Below are 25,034 nucleotides of genomic sequence, written 5' to 3'. Positions count from 1 at the left end.
TTCCAGATACTACCAAAAACTGGTACATCCTCACAGTGAGAGCAAACAAAAAGATACTCTGAATTTTTATTCAAAAGTTTATCAGCATACCTTAAGACACTAGGAAGTTACAATAAAATGATTTACTGGAAACCAAATCAAGTGACACATCTCTAGCTGCTTTCTGTTTGTTCTGCTTCATTTCTTATCTAGCTATTACAGCACTACTAGCCTTCCACATTGGTTTTGAGTCAATAAGATGCCAATTTTGAATAGCAATTCACAAATGGAAAGCCAATGCATTTAACAATCCAATGCAGTCCTCTTATAACATGTGAGGGTTGAGGTCTGTGCTATGCAGGTATCCAAAAACGAACCCTGTCAGAATTTTGTAGCACGAAGGAGTATATAGTGGAACCTGCATAATATGAACTAAGGTGTTCTGATTTTCCAGGCTAGTTTATGTACAAAGGAGACCTTAACTAAGTGTCTGGATTGTGTCTTCAAGTGTCCACATTAACAGATTCCAGTGTACAGAGGGTGATATTGCATGCACGCACGCATGCACATAACACCGGTACCAACATACTAACTCACAGTAGTAGCAGATATTGAAGTTGCCTGAATGTCCCCTCCTAACTGTTCCACCTGTACATTATGATGGAGTAGCTGGTTGAATATCTTATCCTGTACAACATGACATGGTCAACTACTACACTAGTGTGGTAGGCCTACATACCACTGAGCTTGTTCCTTTATCAACTTTGTTGACTGCTACAATCAGCGGTACTGTTGGGTGCATAGAATAATGTTACAGTGATAATATGATATGGCTTAGTAGAACTACAGTACTTGACAAAAAGTTAGGTATATTTGGTGAATAGGTAGTGTTTACTATTCTGACCATATCTATCTAATTTACAGGAGCAAAATTTCATTACGTTTTAACCACCACGGTCTTGCAGAACATCATGCAGGTTTACCAGTAGAAATTGTAAAAATTAATGCTACTAATTTTCTGCATCTAGTGAATTTAGCTGAATATAAACCAAGGAAAGTTTTTAAGTCGCACACTCAGTTAGTTATTACCTTTCATTTTGTGTGCTAACTCAATCACCTCGACTGTTTGAGGTTGTACCCCATCATCAACAGCAATCACTAGAACTATCAGGTCAGTTAGTTGAGCACCTCGTGAGCGCAGTATTGAGAATGCTTCATGACCAGGGGTATCCAGAAATGTGACTGGTTCCTTCTTAAGCAGTACTGTATGCAATACAGTGTGTAAACACTCAAGCATATCAATCATCACCAGAAAATGCTCCAATATGTTGAGTGATTCCACCAGCTTCTTTCTCCACGACCTGGGTGGACCGCAAGTAATCCAACAAGGAGGTCTTGCCATGGTTGACATGACCCATTACTGATACAATGGGTGGTCTTCTTTGTAGTGTAACTATATCTCACAATTATTAGTGCACTTTTAACATATACTGGTACCTTCAGCTTGTTTCTCTTCCTGAGCAACGCTGAAGCACCGAGACTGGACAAAACTACATTTTACCACGCACAACTAGTCATGGGTGACTAAATAACAGCTGAAAACAAGCAACCTTACCGCTCGTATCCTGCACTGTAGCACCTGATATAGCAGAGATCTAGTTAGCATGACTTGGTGCGCTTTATTTAGAAATTAAATAGTGTGCATTGTTTGGAATAACAATGGAACCCGGGGAAGGTTAGTTCATTGTGATCGTTAGTTCTGTATTAACAAGTGTGTTTGTGTGTAGTTTATCAACGCAGTTCCTCTCAATATGCCCCAATCCCTCAACAACAACAGCAGCAGCCTATGCCAGGAGGGACATTTTTCCAGGACGGCGGTGTGCCATTCTCTCCCCCAAATATCAGTAACATGGCGAATGATCCCATGGCAACAGCCGCGATCCACTATGGATCACATCTCGCGCAAACTGGAGGAGAGTACATGCAGCAAAACGTGAGTAAGCTAGCCCGCCAAATAGACTACAATGTTAAGTGATTGATTGATGTTTGTCTTGTTACTGTAGCTCAACCAATTTGTAGCCACTCACAGATTCAAGTATTATTTTGCTGTGGATACAAATTATGTACTTCGTAAACTAGGGATACTCATGTTCCCATTTATTCATAAGGTGTGTTGCAGTGCAATGGGGTAGTCACTTCTATACTGTCTGTTGAAACACTTGTGATCAAGATTAAAAGCCGATCAAGGCGTTTTCGTAGTGAATTAAGTAATCAAGACGTCCATAGAAATGGCCTTAGAAACCTGCAACACAGGAAGCTATTACTATATTGACAATCGAGATATCAGACAAAAAATAACAATCAAAATTCCCAGTCAACTGGTAGTCTGGCATAGCCGACCTGCGCGCGTAGCGCGAGGGTCTGGTGACAGCCATATTCAGTACCTGTGCAGATGGAATGCAATTAAATTTGAAAATACGCGCAAAACACTTGGACAATTTCCGGTAACAGAGCGCGACAGCTACTGTACTTGTACTTGAATGACGTCTATTTCCTCTACAAATCCTTACATTTGTGCTGGTTGTAGAAAAGACATAAGAAGCTCGTCATAATCAGTGGCCAAATCGGAATAACGTCATAGAATGTTGTTAATTGGTCACTAAGCGATCTGATTGGACGCACCAGTTTTTCGTAAGGCTGGCACAGGTACTGAATGCGGCTGTCACCAGACCCTCGCGTTACGCGCGCGAGTCGGCTACGCCAGACTAGTCAACTGGTAGTGTGAAAGTGACTACCCCTTGCAATGACGGGGGTCATTGTGTTACTATGTGTCATACTAACTCTAGGACTGGTCTTGTCACTACAACAAGGCAGAGCCTGTTGCCCCACGTTATGACATAAATGCTCCCGACCTATACATCCCTGTTATGAGTTTTGTCACGTATACACTACTAGTTGGTATCATGCTTGGAACTCAAAATCGGTTTTCACCAGAGCAGTTGGGCTTTACGTCCAGTTCTCAGCTGGCATGGTTGCTGGCCGAGGTCGGCCTTGTGTGGTTGACACTCTATGTACTGGGAATAACCAGTGACCTTCGATGGCTGGATATTGTTGCTTTGCTGGGATATAAATATGTTAGGTAAGTGTGTAGATTACATGAGTACACACGCACATGCTACGCCTGCACACAACACGCTACATTGTTGAACACACACACCAGGCTTATTGTAATCGTAATTGTAATTAATTACTAATCATTAGCAATTTTCAAGTAATTGTAATTATAATTGTAATTGCTCACTGAGCATAAAAGTAATGGTAATTGTAATTGTAATTAGTTGTTCAGTCAATAATCATTATGTAATTAAATTAAAGTAATCACAGTTATGCTATATAAAAGTACTACTCCATAACTTGACTACTATGTACACAATCCCATGTGTATAACATGTGGCCCATGTAGCTACAATAAATTATTGAAATTATATGTCATGTATTTGTTGACCATATAGTTAAACATTTTATGTACAGTATGGGATACCCATGGGGTACATAATGTTCAATAGTAGAGAAACATTTAAATGTATCTGGATGACGCAGAGTTTACAAAGGATGAAAGCCCTTTAAAATTTTGGAAGATAAAAGCAAATAAATACCCCATTTTAAGTACAATAGCAAAGAATAGCAGCAACATTTGCACCATTTGAGTGTGTATTCAACCATAGTGGCAATGTTCTCAGACCAAAATATATGTAGACTATTACCAAAAAAGTTTGAAGAGTTAATAGACGTACCTTAAGATTAATGCTGGAGAACTGTAAGTAAGTTATTGTTGTACCCCAATTAGTGTTGGGCGGTATTGAAAAATAACAAACGGTATACCTTCCATAAAAAGTATCACAGTATTAATGTAAAAGCTATTGGTATTAAAGTAACTGCCATTTACCACAACAAAAGCACCAAATACCCATGGTAGCTCAGCAAGCCTCAGGTACAAACTACCACTAACAAACTTGTTTACATATAGTTTGATTAGCTGACTACATCAGCACCTGCCTACAAACATTAATTGTCACATGTCTGGTTACCTTCTAAATATGGGATGAAACAAGCCCACAGGGAGGCCATAGTGCCCAGATGGTATGGCTGTATTAAAAAATGCAGGCGGTATCAAAACCAGTATGACTTAAATATCACAGATTATTAACAATACCAGTATATCACCCAGCTCTAACCCCACACGTACAGTAGTAATTGAAAATTAATTGTAATTATTAATCATTATTTTACATACTGAAGTAATTGTAATTGTAATCATTAGATTGGCTTCAAAAAGTAATTGTAATTGTAATGATTACTTTCGTTGGGTAATTACAACAAGCCTGACACACACACACAATACACTGTTCAACACATATACAGATGTATGGGTACTGTTTGGCAACTAAAAACAGTGCCAGACATAACCCAATTGTTATTCAATCAACACATTTCTCTTGCAGCATGATTGTGTGTATTGGAGTGGCAATAGCAGCCGGCCAATCCTTCTACTATATTATCCTTATCTGGACTAGTATCACGAGCACTTATTTCATGGTGAGAACTATGGAATAAGCCATAATTTTATTGTCCCCACACATCTGCTCCAGATTCAGTCACTACGACTATCACTACAGCACACTTCAGAGGGATATGAGGGAGGTGGCAGTCGTAAACGGAATTATGTACTCATCATAACAGCATTGCTACAGCCACTGTTGATATTCTGGCTGACGTGGTCTCTAGTGCACTACCAGCCACCTAAACTACCACAATTTTAGTTGCATGTCAACATTGTTGTTTCATAATTCACTTTAAAAAATTTAATGTCAATCAGTTATACTATCTGTAAGGTGGCAAATTGTTCTGTAGACTATCTAAGCATTTTCTTCTGGCTGCTTGTAAGTCGTGCTGCATGGTGGGAAAAAAAAGTTTGTGCTAACAGTTAGAGAATATAGAGGTTACCTGAAGGATGTGAACTCCTGCGGTAGACAGTACTACCATTTCCTTGACCCCGTCCCTTGTGATATCCTCATACGACAGACTGTGTAGTGGATAGGCAAACTGTCTCTTCCACTGGAGTTCAAAATGTCCTATATCTTCTATAGATACATATATTGCCTGTATTACTACTGGACATCTTGATAATCAGTATGTTTCCATTCATGGTATGAAAGTGTTGTAGATGGCAAAGTTCAAAGGAAAAATTTTGTAGCTAGACAATTTTAAAATAATGGCTACACATTATGTGGAGGAAAGCTTTGTAGCTGAGGAGAAATCTATGGAACTTTTCCACCTCAATTTTTTTTTTTTACGCAGGAAGAACACTCGTCCATTCTATTAGTGTCTTAATGTGTCTGTTTACATTTAGACCTGTGAAATCAGGACAGCTTACTACTAAGGACACTTGTCCATAGTCCCATATGAATTAGTGTACACACTTTTAAAGCTCTGAAATCAGGACAATTCACTACTAAGGATAGGTCTTACAATATCCACTGTATATAACACATTATACTGACCTATTGTCATGGTACACTTGTATACTAGTAGTCTTTTGCCATATGTTCCTATGACTATTTCATTGACTCCATCCCAGTCAATGTCAGCAACAAGGCCACACATTATGCTGTCGTGGTGACATGATTCTGGCAATGTGATCGGTTTCTTAAACTGGTACTTGATGACATCCCTGGGGATATGAAATATCACATGACAATTCTGTTTATTGTTCAGCACTCACCAAAACACCACAGCTAGTTCTAATGCTGTGGCAACTAAGAGGTGATACTTTTGATCACCAGGTGTGTTGGTGTTTAGCGTGAAGAATCTGGCAACAGTAAATGGTCCATCAATGCTTCTCAGATCCCATGTCTTCATGTTGGCTGTATTTTGGAAATAGTACCATACATGTAAATGAGATCACTGTGATCCCCAGTTATACAGACACCATTGTTCCTAGCAGATAAGGAAATTTGTTAGGTAAAATAATGAAAATATAGACAACTACTCTAATAAAACACACAGAAAACAAAATACAGTGGGACCTCAGTTATCCAAACCCCTTGGAACCAGGGGTGGACCATAAGTCTGAAAAGTTCATATCTCTGAAACTGTGTACAATTACCCATTAAAATAGCATATTTTGAAAAATATCTATTTCAACTACCCTAATAGAACAGTCACTACTCTAATTGAGGGGTCATTTCTGTAGTTAACCAAGAATCTGGATAACTGAGGTCGCACTGTATTGTAGTTGCATGGTCCGAACTTCTTACATTCAATTAAAAGCAAGTTTTGGTTAACCGAGGGTCCACTTTGCATTTCTGAACTTATAGTTATAGGTTCACAAAATTAAAAGGTGGCTTGGAGCTCTACATGTCAGTATCAATAACTCATATATAATATCAACACAGTATGACTCAAGTGTCTGACCACACTTCCAACCTCACAAGAAATTCATGATGGATAGATTAACTGCTGTTAAAGCTTTTGCTAATGTCTTTGAAAGTCTATAGGACAATACAACAAGAGCAAAATAATCCCATTATCTCCAAATTTTGTACAGCTTTATAGCTGGAATGCCAACAATTTTATACGTGTGTGGAAGATGTGGTCACATACACAGAACATCACAAACACCACTCCAGCTAATCTTACATAACGAGGTCACATCTGTAATGCTGAAGCGCACGTAGCCACTCTGGCAGGCCACTACAGTGAGGCGTTGGTTACCAAACTGTTTGAAGTCCATAAAGGTAACACTGAAAATAAAATAAATGACATCACAAGTGATTGCATGAGTATATAACCAATCAAACCTGCTGGGGATGTCAACCAACTCTGGGAACCATGAATGACATGGTTCCTCATAAATTGTACTCTGAATAGATTAATGGTTGATTGAATTAAGAACATTATAATAATCACCTCTGCTTCTGAGTTTTCAACTAATCGAAATACGTGTACTTTCATGTCATCTCCAGACAACAGAAACACTGTCTCCCATTGGTCAGATATGAGCACCCTGTTGTTAGCATAGTATATCAGCACCACTAGAGTTTACCTTACTGGGTGTGTGTTAATTGGAATGGTACGAAGCTCAGTGGTAGTGTCTGCCAGTCATCTAGAATGATCAGTAAGAAGGATAGTTTACACCACCAACTAGCTTTATATGGACCTGGCTACCAGAATCTACCTAACCTGAGCGGTTTCATACTATTGGAAGCATTTAACCATTTTTCAATCAATAACAGTTAGTGGATCAAACCCTGTTAGATTTTAATTTTAGCCCAAATATATAGATGTCCTTCCATACAAGAGTGTACAAAGAACAAATACATAAAACAATGATAAGCACAGCACTATAATATATGTAACACAATGCACCATACAAAAATAAGTGAGGATAAAACAACATCATCAGGTAGCTCAATTCCACCAGAATGCAGCAAAATATCTAAACAATTCTTGGTACATGTGAAAGTCTACAAAAGAATGGCTGAGTAAACAATTGTGAGGATTGCAGTCACACTGAAAATTCCAAATTCTACAGTTTACAATGTCTAGTCTAAGAAATTTCAAGAAAAAACCTCCACTTCCCTAGTTTGAAATAGTCAACCTGTAAGCACCCTTACCATTGCTCTCACAAATTACTTTTCTCCAAACCACTATTTAAACCTCCAGCAAAACTGAATACAGAGAATGCGTTTACCTGCAATTGATGTCCAACTAAATGAAGCAGTGCTGTCCACTCGCACACCATAAATATTCAAGAAAGCCTGTCTTGCATTTTGATCTTGCTGCAGGATAATTAACCAAGTAAATTTCAGCACTCTGTGGCACAATGACTCACCTTTATTAGGGCCACACCAATCACTGCTGAATTTGGTGGCTTGACAAAAGTGTCTATGGCAATTATTTCTGCTTCAGCTGTACACAGAAGTAACAAATTATCCACCTATCATTGTAGCCCTCAGCACAGAACAAATTAGTAAGTGGGGCTTTGCATGTTGTTTATCACAAGTATATAGCACTCTCCAACACAGACAGGGGGCTTTTACACTGGTTTTAGCCTGATCTTTCATTGGACTATTAAATGGAAACTACTAAATTCACATAAATTCGATGTCCTAATGATCACCAGAAAGTGTGACCAACTAAAACATACTTACTGTGTTACTTGGAAATTGATTATTAGATATTTAGGAGTCTATATCAACTCAATGCTTAGTTGGACTGATCACATAATTTTTATAACAACTGCTAAAGCTTTGAACTTATTGTGCCATATCATTCACTTTGGGAGTGTTAGTCAAATCTTTAGTTTATAAGTCCTCCATATGACTGGTGTGACGAGTATGCTGCACACGTGTGGAACCCCCATACAGTTAAAGAAATCAATGCCATTGAGTCTGTTCTGTGTGTGTCCTTCCTTTATGACATTCTCCACAAAAGGTACTCCTCATTATGTTTCCAGTCCATTTATAATTTAATTCTTCCTGTACAAGGCAGCATTCTCTTTGTATAGTTCCACTACAGGCAACAATTAAGGCCAGGCCAAGTTGATTCACAGTTTATCGTCAGGGGTATTTGAAAAAGTCATGCGGGCGGGAGGTCATTTTTCATATTTCATAGTTTTTAACGTGGAAAACATTTAAAAAGTAGCTTCACACACAGTAGCTAGCTACATATTTTAACAATAATTGCAAGCTTATTTGATTACGTCACTATTTGTACTTACTCGTTTATGCATTCTCTCTTTAGAAATCCATTTACTGAAGGTTCTAATGTACAAGGCAGCATTCCCTTTGTATAGTTCCACTACAGGCCACAATTAATACACATTTTTATAAATACCACACTGGCTCTCCGGCACTAAGATGGAAGCCTTTTTGGAAACCCACCTCTTTAGTTAATTATTGTTTTGTTGTTTTATAATTTGTAAGCCTTGTCTCTGTACTTGTGTTTAGTTAACTGTATAATGTAGCCGTGTGACAGGTTATTGTCTTGGGGAGAGCACCCTTGAGCCTTTTGGTGCAACCCTGTGTTTTGGGACAAATTACATGATAAATAAATTAAGTGCATTAGATCCTACGTAGTACAGTCCCAACCTGGTATATAGCTGAAATCTAGTGACTGCAGCTTAGGCACGCGAAGTTTGTTAACGTCTACGCTGAAGATCTTTTCTCCCAGACGACCAAGCGTCGCAACGACTACCTTCGGACTGTCCCCGTCCACGTTGAAACTGCTCATTCCATAAATATTGCTCTGCTGTGATAGTTTAAGGAACTGCAACTCATGGAAAAGCTCCACTGATTTCCTCAAGGACATTTCGTATCATATAAAAAAATTGTGAATTTAATAGAATATAAACAATGTGGGGCGCATGCGCATATATTGATAAGCTTTTCTATAAACTTTTGGCATGATCTTAATTAAGCAACACTTAAGGATAGTCCACATATGCAAAGATTGTACGACATTTGGTTTCACTGTTAAATACAAATGTCACTGTGCAGTGATGAACCTGGATGTGACTGGCTATATAGCTACACTATACATAGGTCCAAGATATGCATGCATTCTGAAGAGCTTAGCTACCCTTGAATAGTGACCATGCATGCATGGTTTCTGGAAACTTTATAGAATCTATATATATATATATATATATATCCTGGGGCCTGCATGGTCCACCAATCTTTATTCACATATAATTATTCTGTGAATTATGCTATCCGGGCCCACCCAGGCTATAGGACCTGCATGTGAGAAGGCTTAAAACCTGTGAATACAGGAAGTCAGACAACACATCATACGGTGTATAAGTCAGTAGACAATTAAGGCAATTTCAACTGTTAAGATTGAGTCACTTAATTTTGCTTACATACATGGAATCACCTCTTTAGAATCTACTCACTATCTGGATCACCTTATCGAATGAAATTAGCCCCTCAATTTTACCAGCAAATCAACCTGTTTATAGCTACTGTGTTTACCCATTCAACCAGTTTATTGCATGCACTAAACAGAATATATATATAGCTATACAATTAAATTTGTGATATTCAAATTTGAAAACGATTACTCCATGCAGTCGCTGATAAGAGGTCACCTCTTTCCGGCCACACTACTGTCACTGGAGTAGACTTCACCAAATTCTCTGTATGGTTTTTAGCTTCTTCAATGTCCACATTAACACTGTGACAACATGCAGTATAGCTACCAGTAATACCTGCTCCCTTCTATAATACAACTATCCAATGTCCATTTGAACAATTATTATTGTATATGTAGTTAATTTCCTTTATATTGAAATTTGTAGTATAGGCAGATCCAGAAGCCAGCAAGGGATGGGAACATGCATCTGGGACAAGTCGAAGAAAACTTTCTCCTATGATTGTTCATAGTGTTGTCCTTAGTCTAGCTCCTCATTGGAACTCCAGCTTGACAAGCATCCTGCAGTTACCACACTACGTGTATGGTTGGCAAGTTCCAGACACATCCTGACATCTCAGAGAGCATGAGCAGTGAAGCACAAAATTGATACAAGCTATAGCAGGTATTCAATTTTACAGCAAGATACTGTCATTGCATCTGATTTATCTAAATGTTCAGTATTCAAAGATGAGATAAAATATTTGTAACAACAGCTTAGTGAATATAGACAATGGAATTAGTTATAGGATCCTGCATTAATGATGTAAGTAATTGAACGAAGACAATGCATGAACTTACCAATTAAGTATTTAAGAAATGCTTGCCAGCTGGGTCAACGGACGTTGAACAGCAAAGGTGAAGGAAGTACCCAAATACCCATAATAAAGACATTCATCACTCAGCACAACAACAGGAAAACATTTTCATATTATAATGAGGAGATGTTTACAGCATACCACTATACTGTGACAAATTAAGGATTGTGAAAGGTCAAATTGTGCTTACAGGTTTTTTCATTACACTGAAAGTGACTTTTCTCTACATGGTGACTTAATGTAACACATAATAGCTGATTGCTTTAATAAGGTGACTCCACTTTTGGAGTACCTCAATCATGTACATATATACTTGGTTTGCACATTAAATATTTACTCACAATGCATGCATGGTTTTACAATAAATCTGATTCTTCTAAACCGCTGAAACTATACTGCATGGTTTATGGCTTATTACTTTAAAGTGCATGGTCTGCCTGATAGGCATGGCAAGCAATCATTTTTTAAGTAATACCCTATCGTGTGATTGTTACACACCGTTGGTTTTCGTGCTGTATATACCTTCATGGTTTTTAGCTTGATTATTTCTTCCAAACCACAAAAGGTTTGAGGTTTGATAGTTGACCCATCCATATACCGATTTTCAGCTTTTCCCATAAATGGTTTACCCTGTATAGGCATTACAAGTATTTTTCATGAAGTAATCGTTAACTCTGCGACTGCTTATATCATATTCCAACAAAACCTGATGTGTTTTTAAACCCCCTGAAGTGTGCCAACTTTTAAGAAGGCTTGTATCTCAGGAATGCCTGGAATAATAATTGTTATGCTCAAATTAGGCACTACCAAAGGTGGAGGACATTTCCATATAGCAAATATTGTACAGGCAGCATATAGAGCTGTGAAAATCTTATTGTTCTTCCTGTGAACATGACAAACTGGTAAGTATACTCTGCAGTAGGAAATAATACATGTACAAATACAAAAAGATTGATTGCACACTGTGGATGATATTCTCTGGTATACTATATCATGGAATCAGTGCAGAGTTATATAGCTACTTACTTTACTTAGTGTTTAGTACTTAAATCTGTAGCTGTATTTGATGCATATAATATAATAATACTGTTTAGCAGGAAACTAGCCAGCTAAATTGCACTTAAATTCAAGCTCAATCTTCAGCTATAGATAAAATGATATCAGCTTTGTAGTAAATTCACCACTTTCCCTCCCACCAAACAAAACAAGACAACTTTAGAATGATTATACGTGGAATGTTGCACTGCTTTATTATATCTTCAAAATCAGTTTATTTTTAATTAGATTGACTGACTGTTGTTATATTAGCTATTAACTATATTACTGAAATTGTGGGGCAGATCTTCTGTAAACATTCCATTGCCACTATAAGTGAAATAGTTTGTAATAAGGCTTGATTTGGAGCTATTCTTACACCATGTCAGTAAAAAAGCAAACTCTGTCTGGTGCCTCTTGAGGAGGAAATTGTCACACCAAGATTATAAAGATGTTTAACACACTATTCATGAACTCAGCAACATACACCTGCACTCAAGTAAGCTATAGTCAACACCTATATGTTTGCTTCCCCTTGGGCAACATTGCATGCATGTAGTGTGTGATGACTGACTCTTCGTGTTGTTACCCTGGTGATTTTTTCCCAGCTGGGATCAGCAGTAACCATGACAATAGCTTCCCATTATTATTGCTGATCAGTTTCCTTAAATTTCCTGGTGGCCGCCATCATTGATTTATACTCTGTTCCAACTGCTTTGCTAGCTAATTCACAAGCCAAATCAGATCAACGACTTACAATAGCCAAATCAGATCAACGACTTACAATAGCCAAATCAGATCAACGACTTACAATCAAAAAACTCAAATTATGTGATCAAAGCACCTTTTTGCCAATTTGGGTAATGGTTCTACATGAACGATTCACATCTACTTAATTTTTCCACTCTACTTTCTACCTGGTAAACTAACACCTGCAATAATCTCCGGGTGTATCCATTCACTGGACTGGACTACTGGACTGGTATATTTTTGGTTTTTGCACATTCTGTGGTTAAAATTTATTGAGTCTCACAAGTCAAGGGTCCTGAGGGAACCTACAGCCCACTACTAAATGCTGAATATGAGCAGTAGAGTATGCAATAACTGTCTTTTAATATTTTTGCTGTGATTTATTATGTCCTACAACACTTATTTTATTCCCTACCCTGGTGTACAGCAATGCTGTAGGGAATGTATATCAGCAATAATTAACCAGCGATCAACTTGCCAGTTGACAATATCCTTTAAGATATCCTTAGTGTGAGCTCAGGAATTGAGCTAGCATGGACGGACTTGTTTTCAGTGCCGTGGGACGCAATGATTATAATTAAGCACATGCTGAAAAATTTTCTAACCAGTAAGCCTTTCTCTAGAAGTAAAGGCCTTGCCATGCAAGACTATACTCAGGGCCGCCCAGAGAAATTAAGGGGCCCAGGGCAAAGAGTTAAAGTGGGGCCCTTCACTCAAGTTGTAAGGTGAAGACCAAAAAAAAAAAAAAAAAAAAAAAAAAGGTCACAACCTGCTGGCAATGACAATAACTACCCAGTACCAACCATATCTCCTTATCTATAAGCTTGCTACACTGCTCCTCTGAAGAATACTGTGACTGCTCTATTAGAGTATTTAGATCTGACTGCTCTATTAGAGTATATCGATCTTTTAAACAGGTATTCAGGGGGCCCTTCATGGGGCCTCCTGGGGGCCCTTTCAGGCTGGGGCCCGGGGCAAAATGCCCCAGTTGCCCCCCCCCTGTGGGCGGCCCTGACTATACTATATATAGCTTGCTCCTTGAGCTCACACTAAGGATATCTTGTCAACTGGCGAGTTGATCGCTGGTTAACTATTGCTGATATACATTCCCTACAGCATTACTGTACACCAGGGTAAGGAATAAGTGTTGTAGGACATAATAAATCACAGCAAAAATATTAAAAGACAGTTATCGCATGCTCTACCGCTCATATTCAGCATTTAGTAGTGGGTTGTAGGTTCCCTCAGGACCCTTGGCTTGCGAGACTCAATAAATTTTAACCACAGAATGTGCAAAAACCAAAAATATGCCAGTCCAATAGTCCAGTCCAGTGAATGGATACACCCATAATCTCCAACTAAAGCCAATTAAGCTGCACTATTGCAATGCTAATCTCATCCCAGAAGAGACAAATATGGCATAATCCCAAGGTGGTATCTAGCTGAATTCAGCAACTGGAGATTGAGCATGAAAAGATGATGAATTTTTCTTCCATGTCACTATTGAATTAAAACTGCTAATTCCATGAACACGGCTGGTCAATGAAAATACTCTGCTGCTTTCTTATTAAGACATTTCTTTACAATTAAAAAAAAAACAAAACAATGTGGTGTATGTACAGATTTTATCAGTGTTTACCAAGCTTTAGCTTCACTTTAAGTACTTTTGGCACATGCCTGATAGTAAGGGACACTCTAGTAGTTCTCTTAATATTAGTAGGAAAAGGGCTGGAGTGGCTTAGTTGGTCCATATTGCACACTTTACTGCAGTCAACAATGTCTTCAGTCCTCTCAGCTATTCCATGTAAGTAAGTGTTGTACATGTCTTCTTTTAGTACTAGCAGACTGTATGGTTCTAGTATGAGTGAGGTCAAATATCGTGACTCCAATGATGAGGATGTGGTTGGCTACAATGACAAAGATGTGCTATAATCACACTGGAACCTGCATTCTGGGACCAATCAGTAGTGTCCTGACTATCAAAGTGTACTGATATTTCAGGTCATTTGATGTACTAAGGGATCATTTGGGACCTTAACTAAGTGTAGGTGTCCTCAAGTGTCCACATTAACAGGTTTAGTACAATCAAGAGTATATAATGGGGATTATATACTCTTGGTACAATGAAATGCCATGCCATGCTACACACAAAAGAGTTTGTGAACGACTAAACTTCAGCAACTCAGAGAAAATCTATTTTTAAGTCTGGCTCATTTATAATAGTTCATTTTACATGGCACAGGAAATTGAAGACTTCTAGATTCCAAGCATCACCTAAAAGTACATTAATAGCACAAGTGACCATTTTTTACAATTAGGCAAAGGCTGTTCTTCAGTTGTGTCCTAAACATACATGTACGATTCCACAGTTTTATAGCCAGGCAAGCTACCTCTAGATTCACGTACAAAAAATATTTAGCTGTATACAAAATTACCTCAGAAAGAGGTTGGTGCAGTGATTACAGAAAACAAAACTAGCTACTTCACAATACCTCAACTGGCCGATAGAAGTCCATTATTATTGCAGAGCCGAGGCTAATTGTGGCAACAGTTGGGTAGTACATGGGACCATCCAGATGGGGCTAGTGTCACAGTTTACACATCAAAAACACAAGAACTATCATCATCCTACCATGATTCCTTGACCGGGTAGGTATTCGTTGATTAAGACATGATTTGGAACATGCTGATCATCAAACAATCCCAGCAACATGATCTTACCAATACACTTCTCTAACCACTAGACAACAAGATTTGATGATGTTAACTTAACAGGAATCTATCCATTAAAAAGGAAAATAATTGAGGTAGGTCACACATTCAGTTTCTACCCTTATTGATGCATTTTTAAACGAGTTTAACAGCTTCAAAGTGCAGCATAGAAACCATGCATTACAGTAACTACACCAGTATGATAACAGTCGTCTTTGTTTTGATATCCCACCAGTATAACTAGTGGCATAGCCTGACTTTATGCCATGCCTGGGCATTGGATGGGTGTAAACCATTCAGTCATGCAAACAAGATAAGCAGCGAGATACTCTGGATAATAAAGCAGTCATCCAAAACAACAGCCATGTATTCTAATAGAACAGCCACATGTATAAATATAGCTTTGCTACATAGTAAGCAAACCAGCTATGATCATTAATATTCTTGTTTCATTACTTTGTATTGCTGGATCAAATGGATCGAATCCCTACTTCATTTTTAAACTAACAATTATGCCATAAATGTACTGGTGATTTAAGTTGCAAAGGATGCATGCTTCTGTTTCTTGATGAGCCAAGGTGTACTTCATTTTTAAGCAACTGCACTATTGAGGCCTAGTTTTTATAGGCTCCATATATGGCCCTATTGATGAGGTTTCACTATACCATTTAGATGTCAAATAACAGCTCCAGGGACTGGTTTCTGATCACGAACATAGCTAGACTAGTGAAGACCAAAAAAAGAAAAAGAAAAGGTCTCTGTCTGCATGCTGAGAATAACTGTCCTCCACTAACTATATATTCATATCACTACACAATTATCCTTATTTATAGCTACATAGCTTGCTACACTGCTGCTCTGAATACTGTGACTGCTTTATTAGAGTGATTGACTGCTCTATTAGAGTATCTCGATGAACGTGACAGGTTTCCGGAAACCTCAGAAACTTCCCTGGAGCTGCCTCTGAATAAGGTTACATATTCTTAATAAACACTCACCTCAGGTAAAGCTTCTTGTAACATTCCCTACAATAAGTTAATACACATTCGGGTCCAGTGGATATCACATGAGTACAAACCTTTGGATGTGGTACTCCACCTAGTAAAAATAATATTCTTCATACAATAAATTAATGATGAAAGTTTGGCAGGATTTAAGACAACTAAGTGATTTAAAGGATATTAGCCAATTTATTAAAATCAAAATCAACCAGTCAGTTAAATAATATTAAAAAACATACCCCAATTCTGCAGCCTCCTGTTTGACAACTGTGTCCACTTTGGTTTTGGTGCTCCATAAACCTACATGCATGGATTATTTATATAGTAGAACCATAGATAATATAGTACAAGTAGGGATTCACAACAGTGACGTCACTGTGGATAATCCTCGTTACGGGTAGGGACTTTGAGTGGCCATATCTCACTAACTCTACTTTGTTTCTTTTTGAATTTACCTTGACAGTTTCATATTCACTATTAGATTAAGTGAGTGTTATCAAATCATGGCAGTTTGCAGCCTCGGAACTTCTTCACTATGGTTGCTCAGACGTGGCACCAATAATTTTTGTGGCACTATTACTAAGGATTGTGACCAGGTACGAGAATTTTTAAAGCATCAACTAAGTCCACAATGACTGAACATTTTTATGAAGGTTATATTTTGTGAAGCGAGGCTGATTCTGAACCCATAACCAAGACCAAGTCAAATCCATAATGAGGATTGCCCGTACATAAAACTATTAGTTCCTATGGAAATGACGTCACTGTTGCGAATCCCTACTTGTAGTTGGTGGAACCTGCTACTTGACAATGTGGACACCACCCCAACTACTTTTTTTAATGTACTTAATCAGGGAAAATAGCATCAGCCAAGTTAAAATCAGGACACGTTGGACACTATTGGCTGGTCCTAAAGGTGCTTATATTACACAGCCTGACAGGTTCCACTATACATGTGTGGAAAACTCACGTGATCCCACAGAACACTTCCCTCTTCGGGTGTAATGAAGTTAGGGATGTAATGTACAGTCGGAGGAGCCTAAAAACGAACATTAAACAAATGCAAGGCGTAGTTATAATGCACCAACTTTTATCACGCGAAGGCCTTCGCTTAATGACGTCATTGGTTTTCTATTTGAAGCGCACCACAACGGATGGGTGGAAAAGGGAAGATTGCTCCGCGGCCATACCAGCTGGAGTTACTAGATGCCGCCATTGAAGAGAACACCATTGTGGTACTGGGTACTGGTACGGGCAAGACGTTCATCAGTGTCTTGTTAATAAAAGAGATGCAACATCAAATTCTGGGTAACTACGACACTCACAAGAGAACGATATTTCTAGTTACTACTGGTATGTATGACTCACAGTATGTGCTGTTTAATAAATTTAGAGGGAAATCCTGAGTGTGGCTCCTTAAGCACTTGCCTAGATGGTAGTCTCGCGTGGCCAGACCGCTTTTTCTCCGTGTATTGGGTGGGGAAAAAAGGGTCTGGTGCAACTGCAATAGCTGTTTACTTCTGAGCCGTCCCCAGACTCTGGGGACGCTAATTGAATAACATTGGCCAAAAAGGAGGCTCCATGATGTCAGTAAAACAATGACCGGTATTCGTACACTCCTGCTCCGGTTGTGAGTCTTGTTACACGATGAGGATGAACTTTCAAGACGCTATAAAAGAGACATTGGAGCAAATTAAGATTCGTTTAAGGATAAATAGATCAAAGCCATCTCGAGTTTGCTTACTGACGTCATTGGCACCTCCTTTGCGGCCAATGTTATTCAACTAGCGTCCCCAGTGACTGGGGACAGCTCAGAAGTAAACAGCTATTCAAGTTGCACTAGACCTTTTTTCCCCACCCAATACACGGAAAAAAGCGGTCTGGCCACACGAGACTACCTAGATGGTAAGTTGTCATCTAGGCAAGTTGTCTTGAGGGTCAAGCCACCACCTGGTCTGGAATTTTTTTTGAACAGTTTTTCAATATGGATTTTAGTTAGTAATGTTTGTATTGTTATATTCTTACAGTTCCGCTAGTTGCTCAACAAGCTGGAGTAGTCAGGGACAATCTTGAAGTGAACGTCGGAGAGTTTAGAGGTGATGGGAAGATTGATGCATGGGATGAGTCAATGTGGCTGAGCAAGTTTCAGCAGCACCATGTCCTTGTGATGACTGCTCAAATATTTGTCAACATGTTGTCAGCTGGATTTGTTCCCCTCAATAAGATCAACCTTGTGATATTTGACGAGTGTCATCATGCAACAAAGGAACATCCTTATGCTCAAGTCATGAGATTTTTTGATGCTGCAGGACCTTTGGAGCAGCCACGTGTCTTGGGACTGACTGCATCCCTCATTCATGGGAAGTGTAGGGCAACTGATCTCGACAAACGTATCAGGGAGTTAGAAAAGGTGCTTCAGTGTCGAGCTCAAACCTCTCAAGATCTTGTTGCTGCACACCAATTTGGTACGAAGCCAGAAGAGTGCCTTGTTGAGTTCAATTCTAGTGGAATGGATCATGGCCTAGCAGGCGTGTTTGCAGCTCCTATTCAATTCCTTGCTGCCTTTCAAAAGCGTAACAAAACCACCATTTATGATTTTGTGAAAGCACTTTTAGTTGACTGCAATGATGTACTGGAAGAAATTGGACCATCAGCATTGTACAAATATATTGACCGGTGCTTGGATGATGTAAAATCAAAAGAGAGTGGTTGTATTAACCCTGTTGATAGAAAATTGCTCAGTCTCTGCCAAACATATTTATATGTGTTTCAGAAACTATATAACAACAAATTCAAGCTAGATAACTTTTATACTAGTGCTAAGGTGAAGCGCTTGCTACTGAGTTTGGAAGATTTTGGAATCAGTAGCGGAGAGGCAGATGGAAAATCAAGCTCAGTACTACAGAAAGACAAACTTTGTGGGATTATTTTTGTACAGCAGCGAAGCACAGCTTTAACTTTGTGTGAGGCAATAAAGCATCATGCCACTACTAAGCCTGAACTCCGTTTCATTCACTGTGACTACATTGTCGGACATGGATCGGTTCAATCATATGATGGGACGATAGCCAAATTAGCTGACATGACTGTGGCGAGGCAGCAAGCAGTGCTCAGCCGATTCCGGAGTCACAAGGTGAATCTCTTGGTCTCCACTAGCGTGGTTGAAGAAGGAGTAGATGTACCCCGTTGTAACTTGGTGATACGCTACAGCCTTCCGACTGATTTCCGTTCCTATGTGCAGTCCCGTGGTCGTGCCAGAGCCTCCAATTCTCAGTACCTTATGATGGTGGATGCTGCACATAACAGAGCCTTTAGTAGTCACTTAGCCAACCTGCAGGATTTGGAGAAGATGCTGGAGAACTTGTGTCATGGCCGACATGTTCCTATCATTGATGAAGATGATGATGATGATGATCAGGATGCTAAGAACCTTGATCAGCTTATACCACCATTTTTACCTTATGGGGAGGGGACACAAATCAGAGCCACAGCAACCTCGTCACTACAGCTGTTGAACATGTGAGTGGCTACGTTGTAGAAGCCTGGGTGTTTATTTCAAGCCCAGTGACTATCAAACGGTACGGTTGTACCGTTTAAGTAGGAATCCAGGTGAAAATTTCGCGCGCCGCCAAAAATTCCCACTTTAAAAAGCATCCTAGAGATATCTTACGAGACGAAAATCACCTTTATGGAATAGTACTAGTCCATATAGTACATAAAACAGCATTGAATGCAACAAAACGCTTACAGGTGGCCAGATATTAATTTTTTAAAAATTGCCAAAACTCGAACTTTCTCCTCACTGCCTCACTCACTGACCACAGTCGCAAGCCTAGAGCCCAAACGAAGCAGCGCGCGGCCACCATTTTACGCCACAAAACAAACTCACCAGTGGGATGTGCCTTTTGGGGTTCCGACGAGTGTGTGCCCTCTGCGCCTTGTCTTTTCTTTTATCTTCAATCAGGCTGCTTGTCTTCTTCATCCAACAAAACCATATCGAGGCGTTAATTTTCCGTGTCAACACTTTCTTTAAACAGCATAATAGATGCCACAAGATTATTTAAGATGCTTAGACTACGCTACTGTACTACTGTACGGAGGAATAGATTATATATTCCTTACTGATATAATCTATGACGGAGGGTACTATACGGAGGTACTGGTACTAGATAGCTTCATGATAGGTAACAAGATCACGCCCATTCTTCATTCTACGCATTATCGATCTATCGATTGAAACCACGATGACACACCCCTTTTGCACCAGCTGTATTTCAGTGACCACACACCTTCAATTTGGAAGGCTGACTCGACATACTCTATAATCGATCGAAACCACGCCCCTTTTTTGGCAAGCGGACATCTTGCAGGCTGCCTCGAGATACTCTAACACAGCATTCACCCTAATAGAATAGTCACATGTTTATAGCCTTAACAAAAAAACTAAACAAACTAGTACATTAAAAATTATAAATTTAAAAATAAAGTAGGAATCCAAACTATAAAAAGTAGTGAAATAAGAGAAGAACAATGGTAGCTATTACAGCATAGCTCGGTGGGAAATTCCTACTTTGGCATTTAACACAAAATAATGGCTATATCATGCCAAAGTAGGGATTTCCCACCGAGCTATGCTGTAATAGCTACCATTGTTCTTCTCTTGTTTCACTACTTTTTATAGTTTGGATTCCTACTTTATTTTTAAATTTATAATACATGTAGAGCTCTGGGTATGTTTTTTAACCTTTAGTGTGAGCCAGCATATAATAGTGATATGTATTTAATAAATTAATTGAATTATGGTTTGGCATCTCCATTTTTAACAACAGGGTTGTAACGTACAGTACTAAATTATAGGCACTTGCGTTGTGGGTGTTTTGACTTTCCAGCCTTATATTTCAGGTACTGTCAGAGACTTCCCTCCGATGACTTCTATCATCCAGTCCCCATATATAAGATCTCTAAAGTGCCAAAGAGTGCCTTTCTACAAGACTCAATGTATGGTGAGGTGATGAGAGAAGGTGATGTACAGTATCAGTGTACCATCACCCTGCCCATCTCCTGCTCTGTGATGGAGCCCATTCTGGTGAGGATTACTTGTGGTTGGTTGTGCATCATAATCCCATGATATGCGATTATGCATCCAGAGATGATGCGTGGGTTGAGGCTTGATTATACTAGTGTGTAGTGTTAGGGGAGAAGGTTCTGGCCTGGGACATATGTCACATTAGAATGTTTGGTGTCAATCTATGGTGTAATGTTGAATTAGTTCAACATTTCTTTGAGATCATTAGTTGGCTCACCATCCTCCTCTGGGTATGTGTAACTGTCCTGATAAGATAAAATGTGTTACTTATAAGTGCAAGAATTTTTAGTTAGCTCGCGAATACACATGAATTTATGGCTGTAATATACAGTGCATGTGTCAAAGTTTATACCATGTAACACTCAGATTTCATACTCATCACACATTAGGGTCACTCTATGGACACGCCAAAGTTGGCTAAAAGAGACACAGCTGTACAGACAATTCGTCAGCTCTATGAGGCTAAGGAGCTTGATGATCATTTGGCACCATCTGTTGGTGGGGGGTTGGATTATGGGTTTGAGGAAGAAGACACAGAGCTGAGGGAAGAGAGGAAAATACTGGATGCTGGGACCAATCGACGCAAGCAACAATATATTGTCAAGGTGGGCAGGTGTTTGGGACCCAGACACCAGAAACCCATCCATAAATGCTATTAAGCATTTGTGGGCCTTTTGAAAGACCTTTCCTTGTAATATAGAGGTTTTCTTCTTTCAGAGATAACAGAATATGGAGCCAGACCTGTTAACTATAATGTTTGTCCTTAGAAATTTTCTGTGAAATTTTCTTTTTTTTTCCCAGTGTTTTGTAAACACAAATACAGTGGAACTTTTACTGTATTAATCAAATTTGATACTCTGTTGTTTGTGTGTTGTAAAGAAGTTTGTTGTTAATTGTTACAGGGTCCCCGGGTATTGTCCGAGTGTCAGCCAGTAGAGGGCATCAACTACTTGTACATGATTGTGAAGACATCAGATGAGAGAGTGCAGAATATTAATGAGTTAAAGAGTTATGGTATTGTAACAAGCCAGCCTCTGCCATCCATTGTATTGGAGAAGGATGATATCACTTTGTATGATGGTCATGAAGAAGTGAAGGTCGCAGTACGGCCTTTAGAAGGATCAGTATCCCTTACTGGTGAGGATCTCAAGCTAAGCAGGGACTTCCATCAAGCTCTGTTTGAAAGGATTCTCAATTTTGAGAGTGCAGAGTTCAACCTCAGTGGTTCTTTAAGGAGTAGTTACCTGGTTGTTCCAATTAATTTGTTTGTCAGTGGTGATCCTAAAATGACATTTGCTGCAATAGACTATGATTTAATGAAGTCAGTGGTTAGTCCTAATCCCAGGGTAGCATGGCCTTGCTCTCCCGAAAATTATGAGAACACTTTTGTTAGAGTCATTCATCGTAATGACAAGGAACCCTCTGACTCAGGACATCATCAGCTGTTTCGTGTCACTAACATAGATAGTAGTCGGAGTCCACGATCCTCTTTTCCTGACAGCCAATGGAGTACCTTCGAGGAATTTTACCGCAGCAAGTACAACTATCAGTTTAGTGATCTAGACCAACCTCTGTTAGAAGTAACTTATGCTTCATGTAGGTTAGAGTATCTTACTCCGCGTAAGCCGTCAGTTACTGAGGAAACTGTCAGGCACAAGCAAGAACTGTTCCCAGAGATCTGTGAGGTTCAGCCACTCCTAGTTGATATGTACAACTTTGCCCGGTTACTGCCTTCTATTCTGTATCGTTTGGAGTCTTTGTTGAATGCCCATGAGCTTATATCTGAAGTGGATAGTGGACAATATTTGGGAGGCCACTTGGAAGTCGATTCCATTCAGAACCCGAAGAGTTCTCTAGTGCTGCAAGCACTCACTCTAACTAGTGCCCAGGACTGTTTTAATTTGGAGCGTCTTGAACTACTTGGAGATACCTTCTTAAAGATGATCACAACTGTCTCTCTACACATTACACTACCTCCCACTGCCCCAGTTGGGGTGCTCACTAAAAGGAGGGAAGAAATGTTTTCCAATTTGCATTTGTACTTTTTGGCAAAGAAGAAGGAAATTCCGGGTAAAATGAATGCAGTTTTGTTTAAGGCTCGTAGCATGTGGCTCCCACCTGGTTACCATTTGAAAGATACAGACTCTGCAGGACTGTATAGCCAGGTACTTCCAGACAAAAGAATAGCTGATTGTATTGAGGCTCTTATTGGTGCATACATTACTGCTGGAGGAACTTCTGCTGGCCTCAAGTTTCTAGAATGGTTGGGACTAAAATTGAAGTACTCCAGATATAAATCTTCACCAGCTAGGATCAATACTTTAACCCAACAGTTTTCTCCAACTTTGAATGTACTTTTGGACAATAGTGCCTTTTGTAAGCATTTCAACTCCGTGTCTATTGAAAGGCGACCTCTGAGTCCTGATGAAGAGAAACTGTGTGCTGGCTTTTATAAATTTGATGGGAAATTTTGGAAGTTTAATGACAGATATCTTCTCCTTGAAGCCATGACTCATGTGTCATACACATATAACAGGATTACTGGCTGTTACCAGCGACTGGAGTTGCTAGGTGATGCAATTCTTGACTACTTGGTCACTGCATACTTGTATACACGATTTACGAACTATGATGAGGGACAGCTAAGCCTCCTACGCTCAGCACTTGTCAGCAACACCACCCTTGCACTGCTAGCACTGATGAACAACTTTCACAAGGCAGTCAAGCATGCCTCTCCCAAGCTGTTCTCCAAAATACAGCAGTTTGCAGCAGAATCCACAGAAGTATTGAAACAGTTTAAGGATCAGCATTCATTTATGGCATACAAAGAAGATTTTATAAACTTTAAGTCAGATGACATGGTATGATTATTTTGTATACTACTTAAATTTGTACTACCAACCTTGCTCTTAGGATATCAATGACAGTGATGACGATGATGATGTCCTTGATCCGCCAAAGGTTCTTGCTGATATCGTGGAGTCTCTTGTGGGTGCAGTTTTTATAGACAGCAACAAAGACCTTGCAGCTGTATGGTCAGCATTTCAGCCATTGTTTCAACCTTTTGTTGGTAAGTGTTCTCTTCCTTCTACTTGTTATTATTTTTGTTGTGTAGAGAAGTTTTCTAAAAGATTGCCTGTTTGCCCTGTAAGGCAACTATTGGAAACAGATGCTGGTAGTACCACCACTTTTAAGTCAGTTGCTAAGCATGGTGACCTGTTTCTTATTATTGTTCCTTACAGAAAACTAAGGTGTGCTGATGATGAAGTCGAATGTGTTGTGAAAGTCAAAGGAAAAGGGATTGTGGTTTCTGCTAGAGCTAGCAGCTACAAGGCTGCCAAAAAAGCTGCTTCCAAAAAAGCACTGTCACAACTCCCTTCATAAATAACACAATTTATTTTAGATGATCTGTGTTTGTAGAGGTTATTTGTAACAGATTACAGTTTATATTACGGATGGGATAACGTGAAACATGCATGTGAATGAAGTGGCTCTCGTGCATAGTGGTGAAAAAAACGTGTTGCAAAAAGGTAGTTTAAAAAAAAAATTGAGCTCCTTGGCGGGGAATCGAACCCCGGTCTCCTGTGTGACAGACAGGGATACTCACCACTATACTACCAAGGACACTCTGACAGAATGCTCGTAAATTGTGCTACTTAACAACATCAAACCTTTCAT

The 25,034-nt window shown here is 39.3% G+C and overlaps 4 protein-coding genes and 1 non-coding gene across 5 annotated transcripts; 2 read left to right on the top strand and 3 right to left on the bottom strand.

Annotated features, from left to right (window-relative positions):
- The first annotated feature begins 1,574 nt into the window (after positions 1-1,574).
- On the top strand, positions 1,575-4,851 carry LOC136269383 (protein YIF1B-B-like). Its single transcript, XM_066064936.1, has 6 exons — positions 1,575-1,714; positions 1,767-1,972; positions 2,043-2,147; positions 2,826-3,118; positions 4,482-4,575; positions 4,629-4,851. The coding sequence occupies exons 1-6, from the start codon at positions 1,699-1,701 to the stop codon at positions 4,797-4,799; spliced, it is 885 nt and encodes a 294-aa protein (XP_065921008.1). The 5' UTR covers positions 1,575-1,698; the 3' UTR covers positions 4,800-4,851.
- LOC136269382 (KICSTOR complex protein kaptin-like) lies at positions 4,799-9,367 on the bottom strand. The gene is made up of 11 exons (XM_066064935.1): positions 9,132-9,367; positions 7,874-7,950; positions 7,733-7,820; positions 7,090-7,144; positions 6,949-7,045; positions 6,840-6,901; positions 6,679-6,782; positions 5,762-5,903; positions 5,541-5,710; positions 4,984-5,120; positions 4,799-4,929 (listed from the first exon to the last, which is right to left on the bottom strand). The coding sequence occupies exons 1-11, from the start codon at positions 9,349-9,351 to the stop codon at positions 4,861-4,863; spliced, it is 1,221 nt and encodes a 406-aa protein (XP_065921007.1). The 5' UTR covers positions 9,352-9,367; the 3' UTR covers positions 4,799-4,860.
- Positions 9,368-14,106: 4,739 nt separating this feature from the next.
- Positions 14,107-17,594, bottom strand: LOC136236234 (alpha-ketoglutarate-dependent dioxygenase alkB homolog 6-like). Its single transcript, XM_066026362.1, has 8 exons — positions 17,359-17,594; positions 17,241-17,309; positions 16,510-16,570; positions 16,348-16,367; positions 16,268-16,294; positions 15,190-15,297; positions 15,050-15,139; positions 14,107-14,464 (listed from the first exon to the last, which is right to left on the bottom strand). Exons 1-8 carry the CDS (start codon positions 17,392-17,394, stop codon positions 14,186-14,188), a joined length of 690 nt encoding a protein of 229 aa, XP_065882434.1. The 5' UTR covers positions 17,395-17,594; the 3' UTR covers positions 14,107-14,185.
- On the top strand, positions 17,391-24,808 carry LOC136236229 (endoribonuclease Dicer-like). The gene is made up of 8 exons (XM_066026356.1): positions 17,391-17,623; positions 18,298-19,789; positions 21,173-21,356; positions 21,746-21,961; positions 22,259-24,217; positions 24,270-24,426; positions 24,472-24,550; positions 24,599-24,808. The coding sequence occupies exons 1-8, from the start codon at positions 17,425-17,427 to the stop codon at positions 24,738-24,740; spliced, it is 4,428 nt and encodes a 1,475-aa protein (XP_065882428.1). The 5' UTR covers positions 17,391-17,424; the 3' UTR covers positions 24,741-24,808.
- Positions 24,809-24,908: 100 nt separating this feature from the next.
- Trnad-guc (transfer RNA aspartic acid (anticodon GUC)) lies at positions 24,909-24,980 on the bottom strand. Its single transcript has one exon. It is a non-coding gene; the product is annotated as a tRNA-Asp (tRNA).
- Positions 24,981-25,034: the final 54 nt, after the last annotated feature.

Source organism: Dysidea avara, chromosome 10 (assembly GCF_963678975.1).
Source record: "Dysidea avara chromosome 10, odDysAvar1.4, whole genome shotgun sequence".
Lineage (NCBI taxonomy): Eukaryota > Metazoa > Porifera > Demospongiae > Dictyoceratida > Dysideidae > Dysidea > Dysidea avara.
Note: the sequence above shows the minus strand (reverse complement) of the source record. Positions and strands in the feature narration are given on the sequence as shown.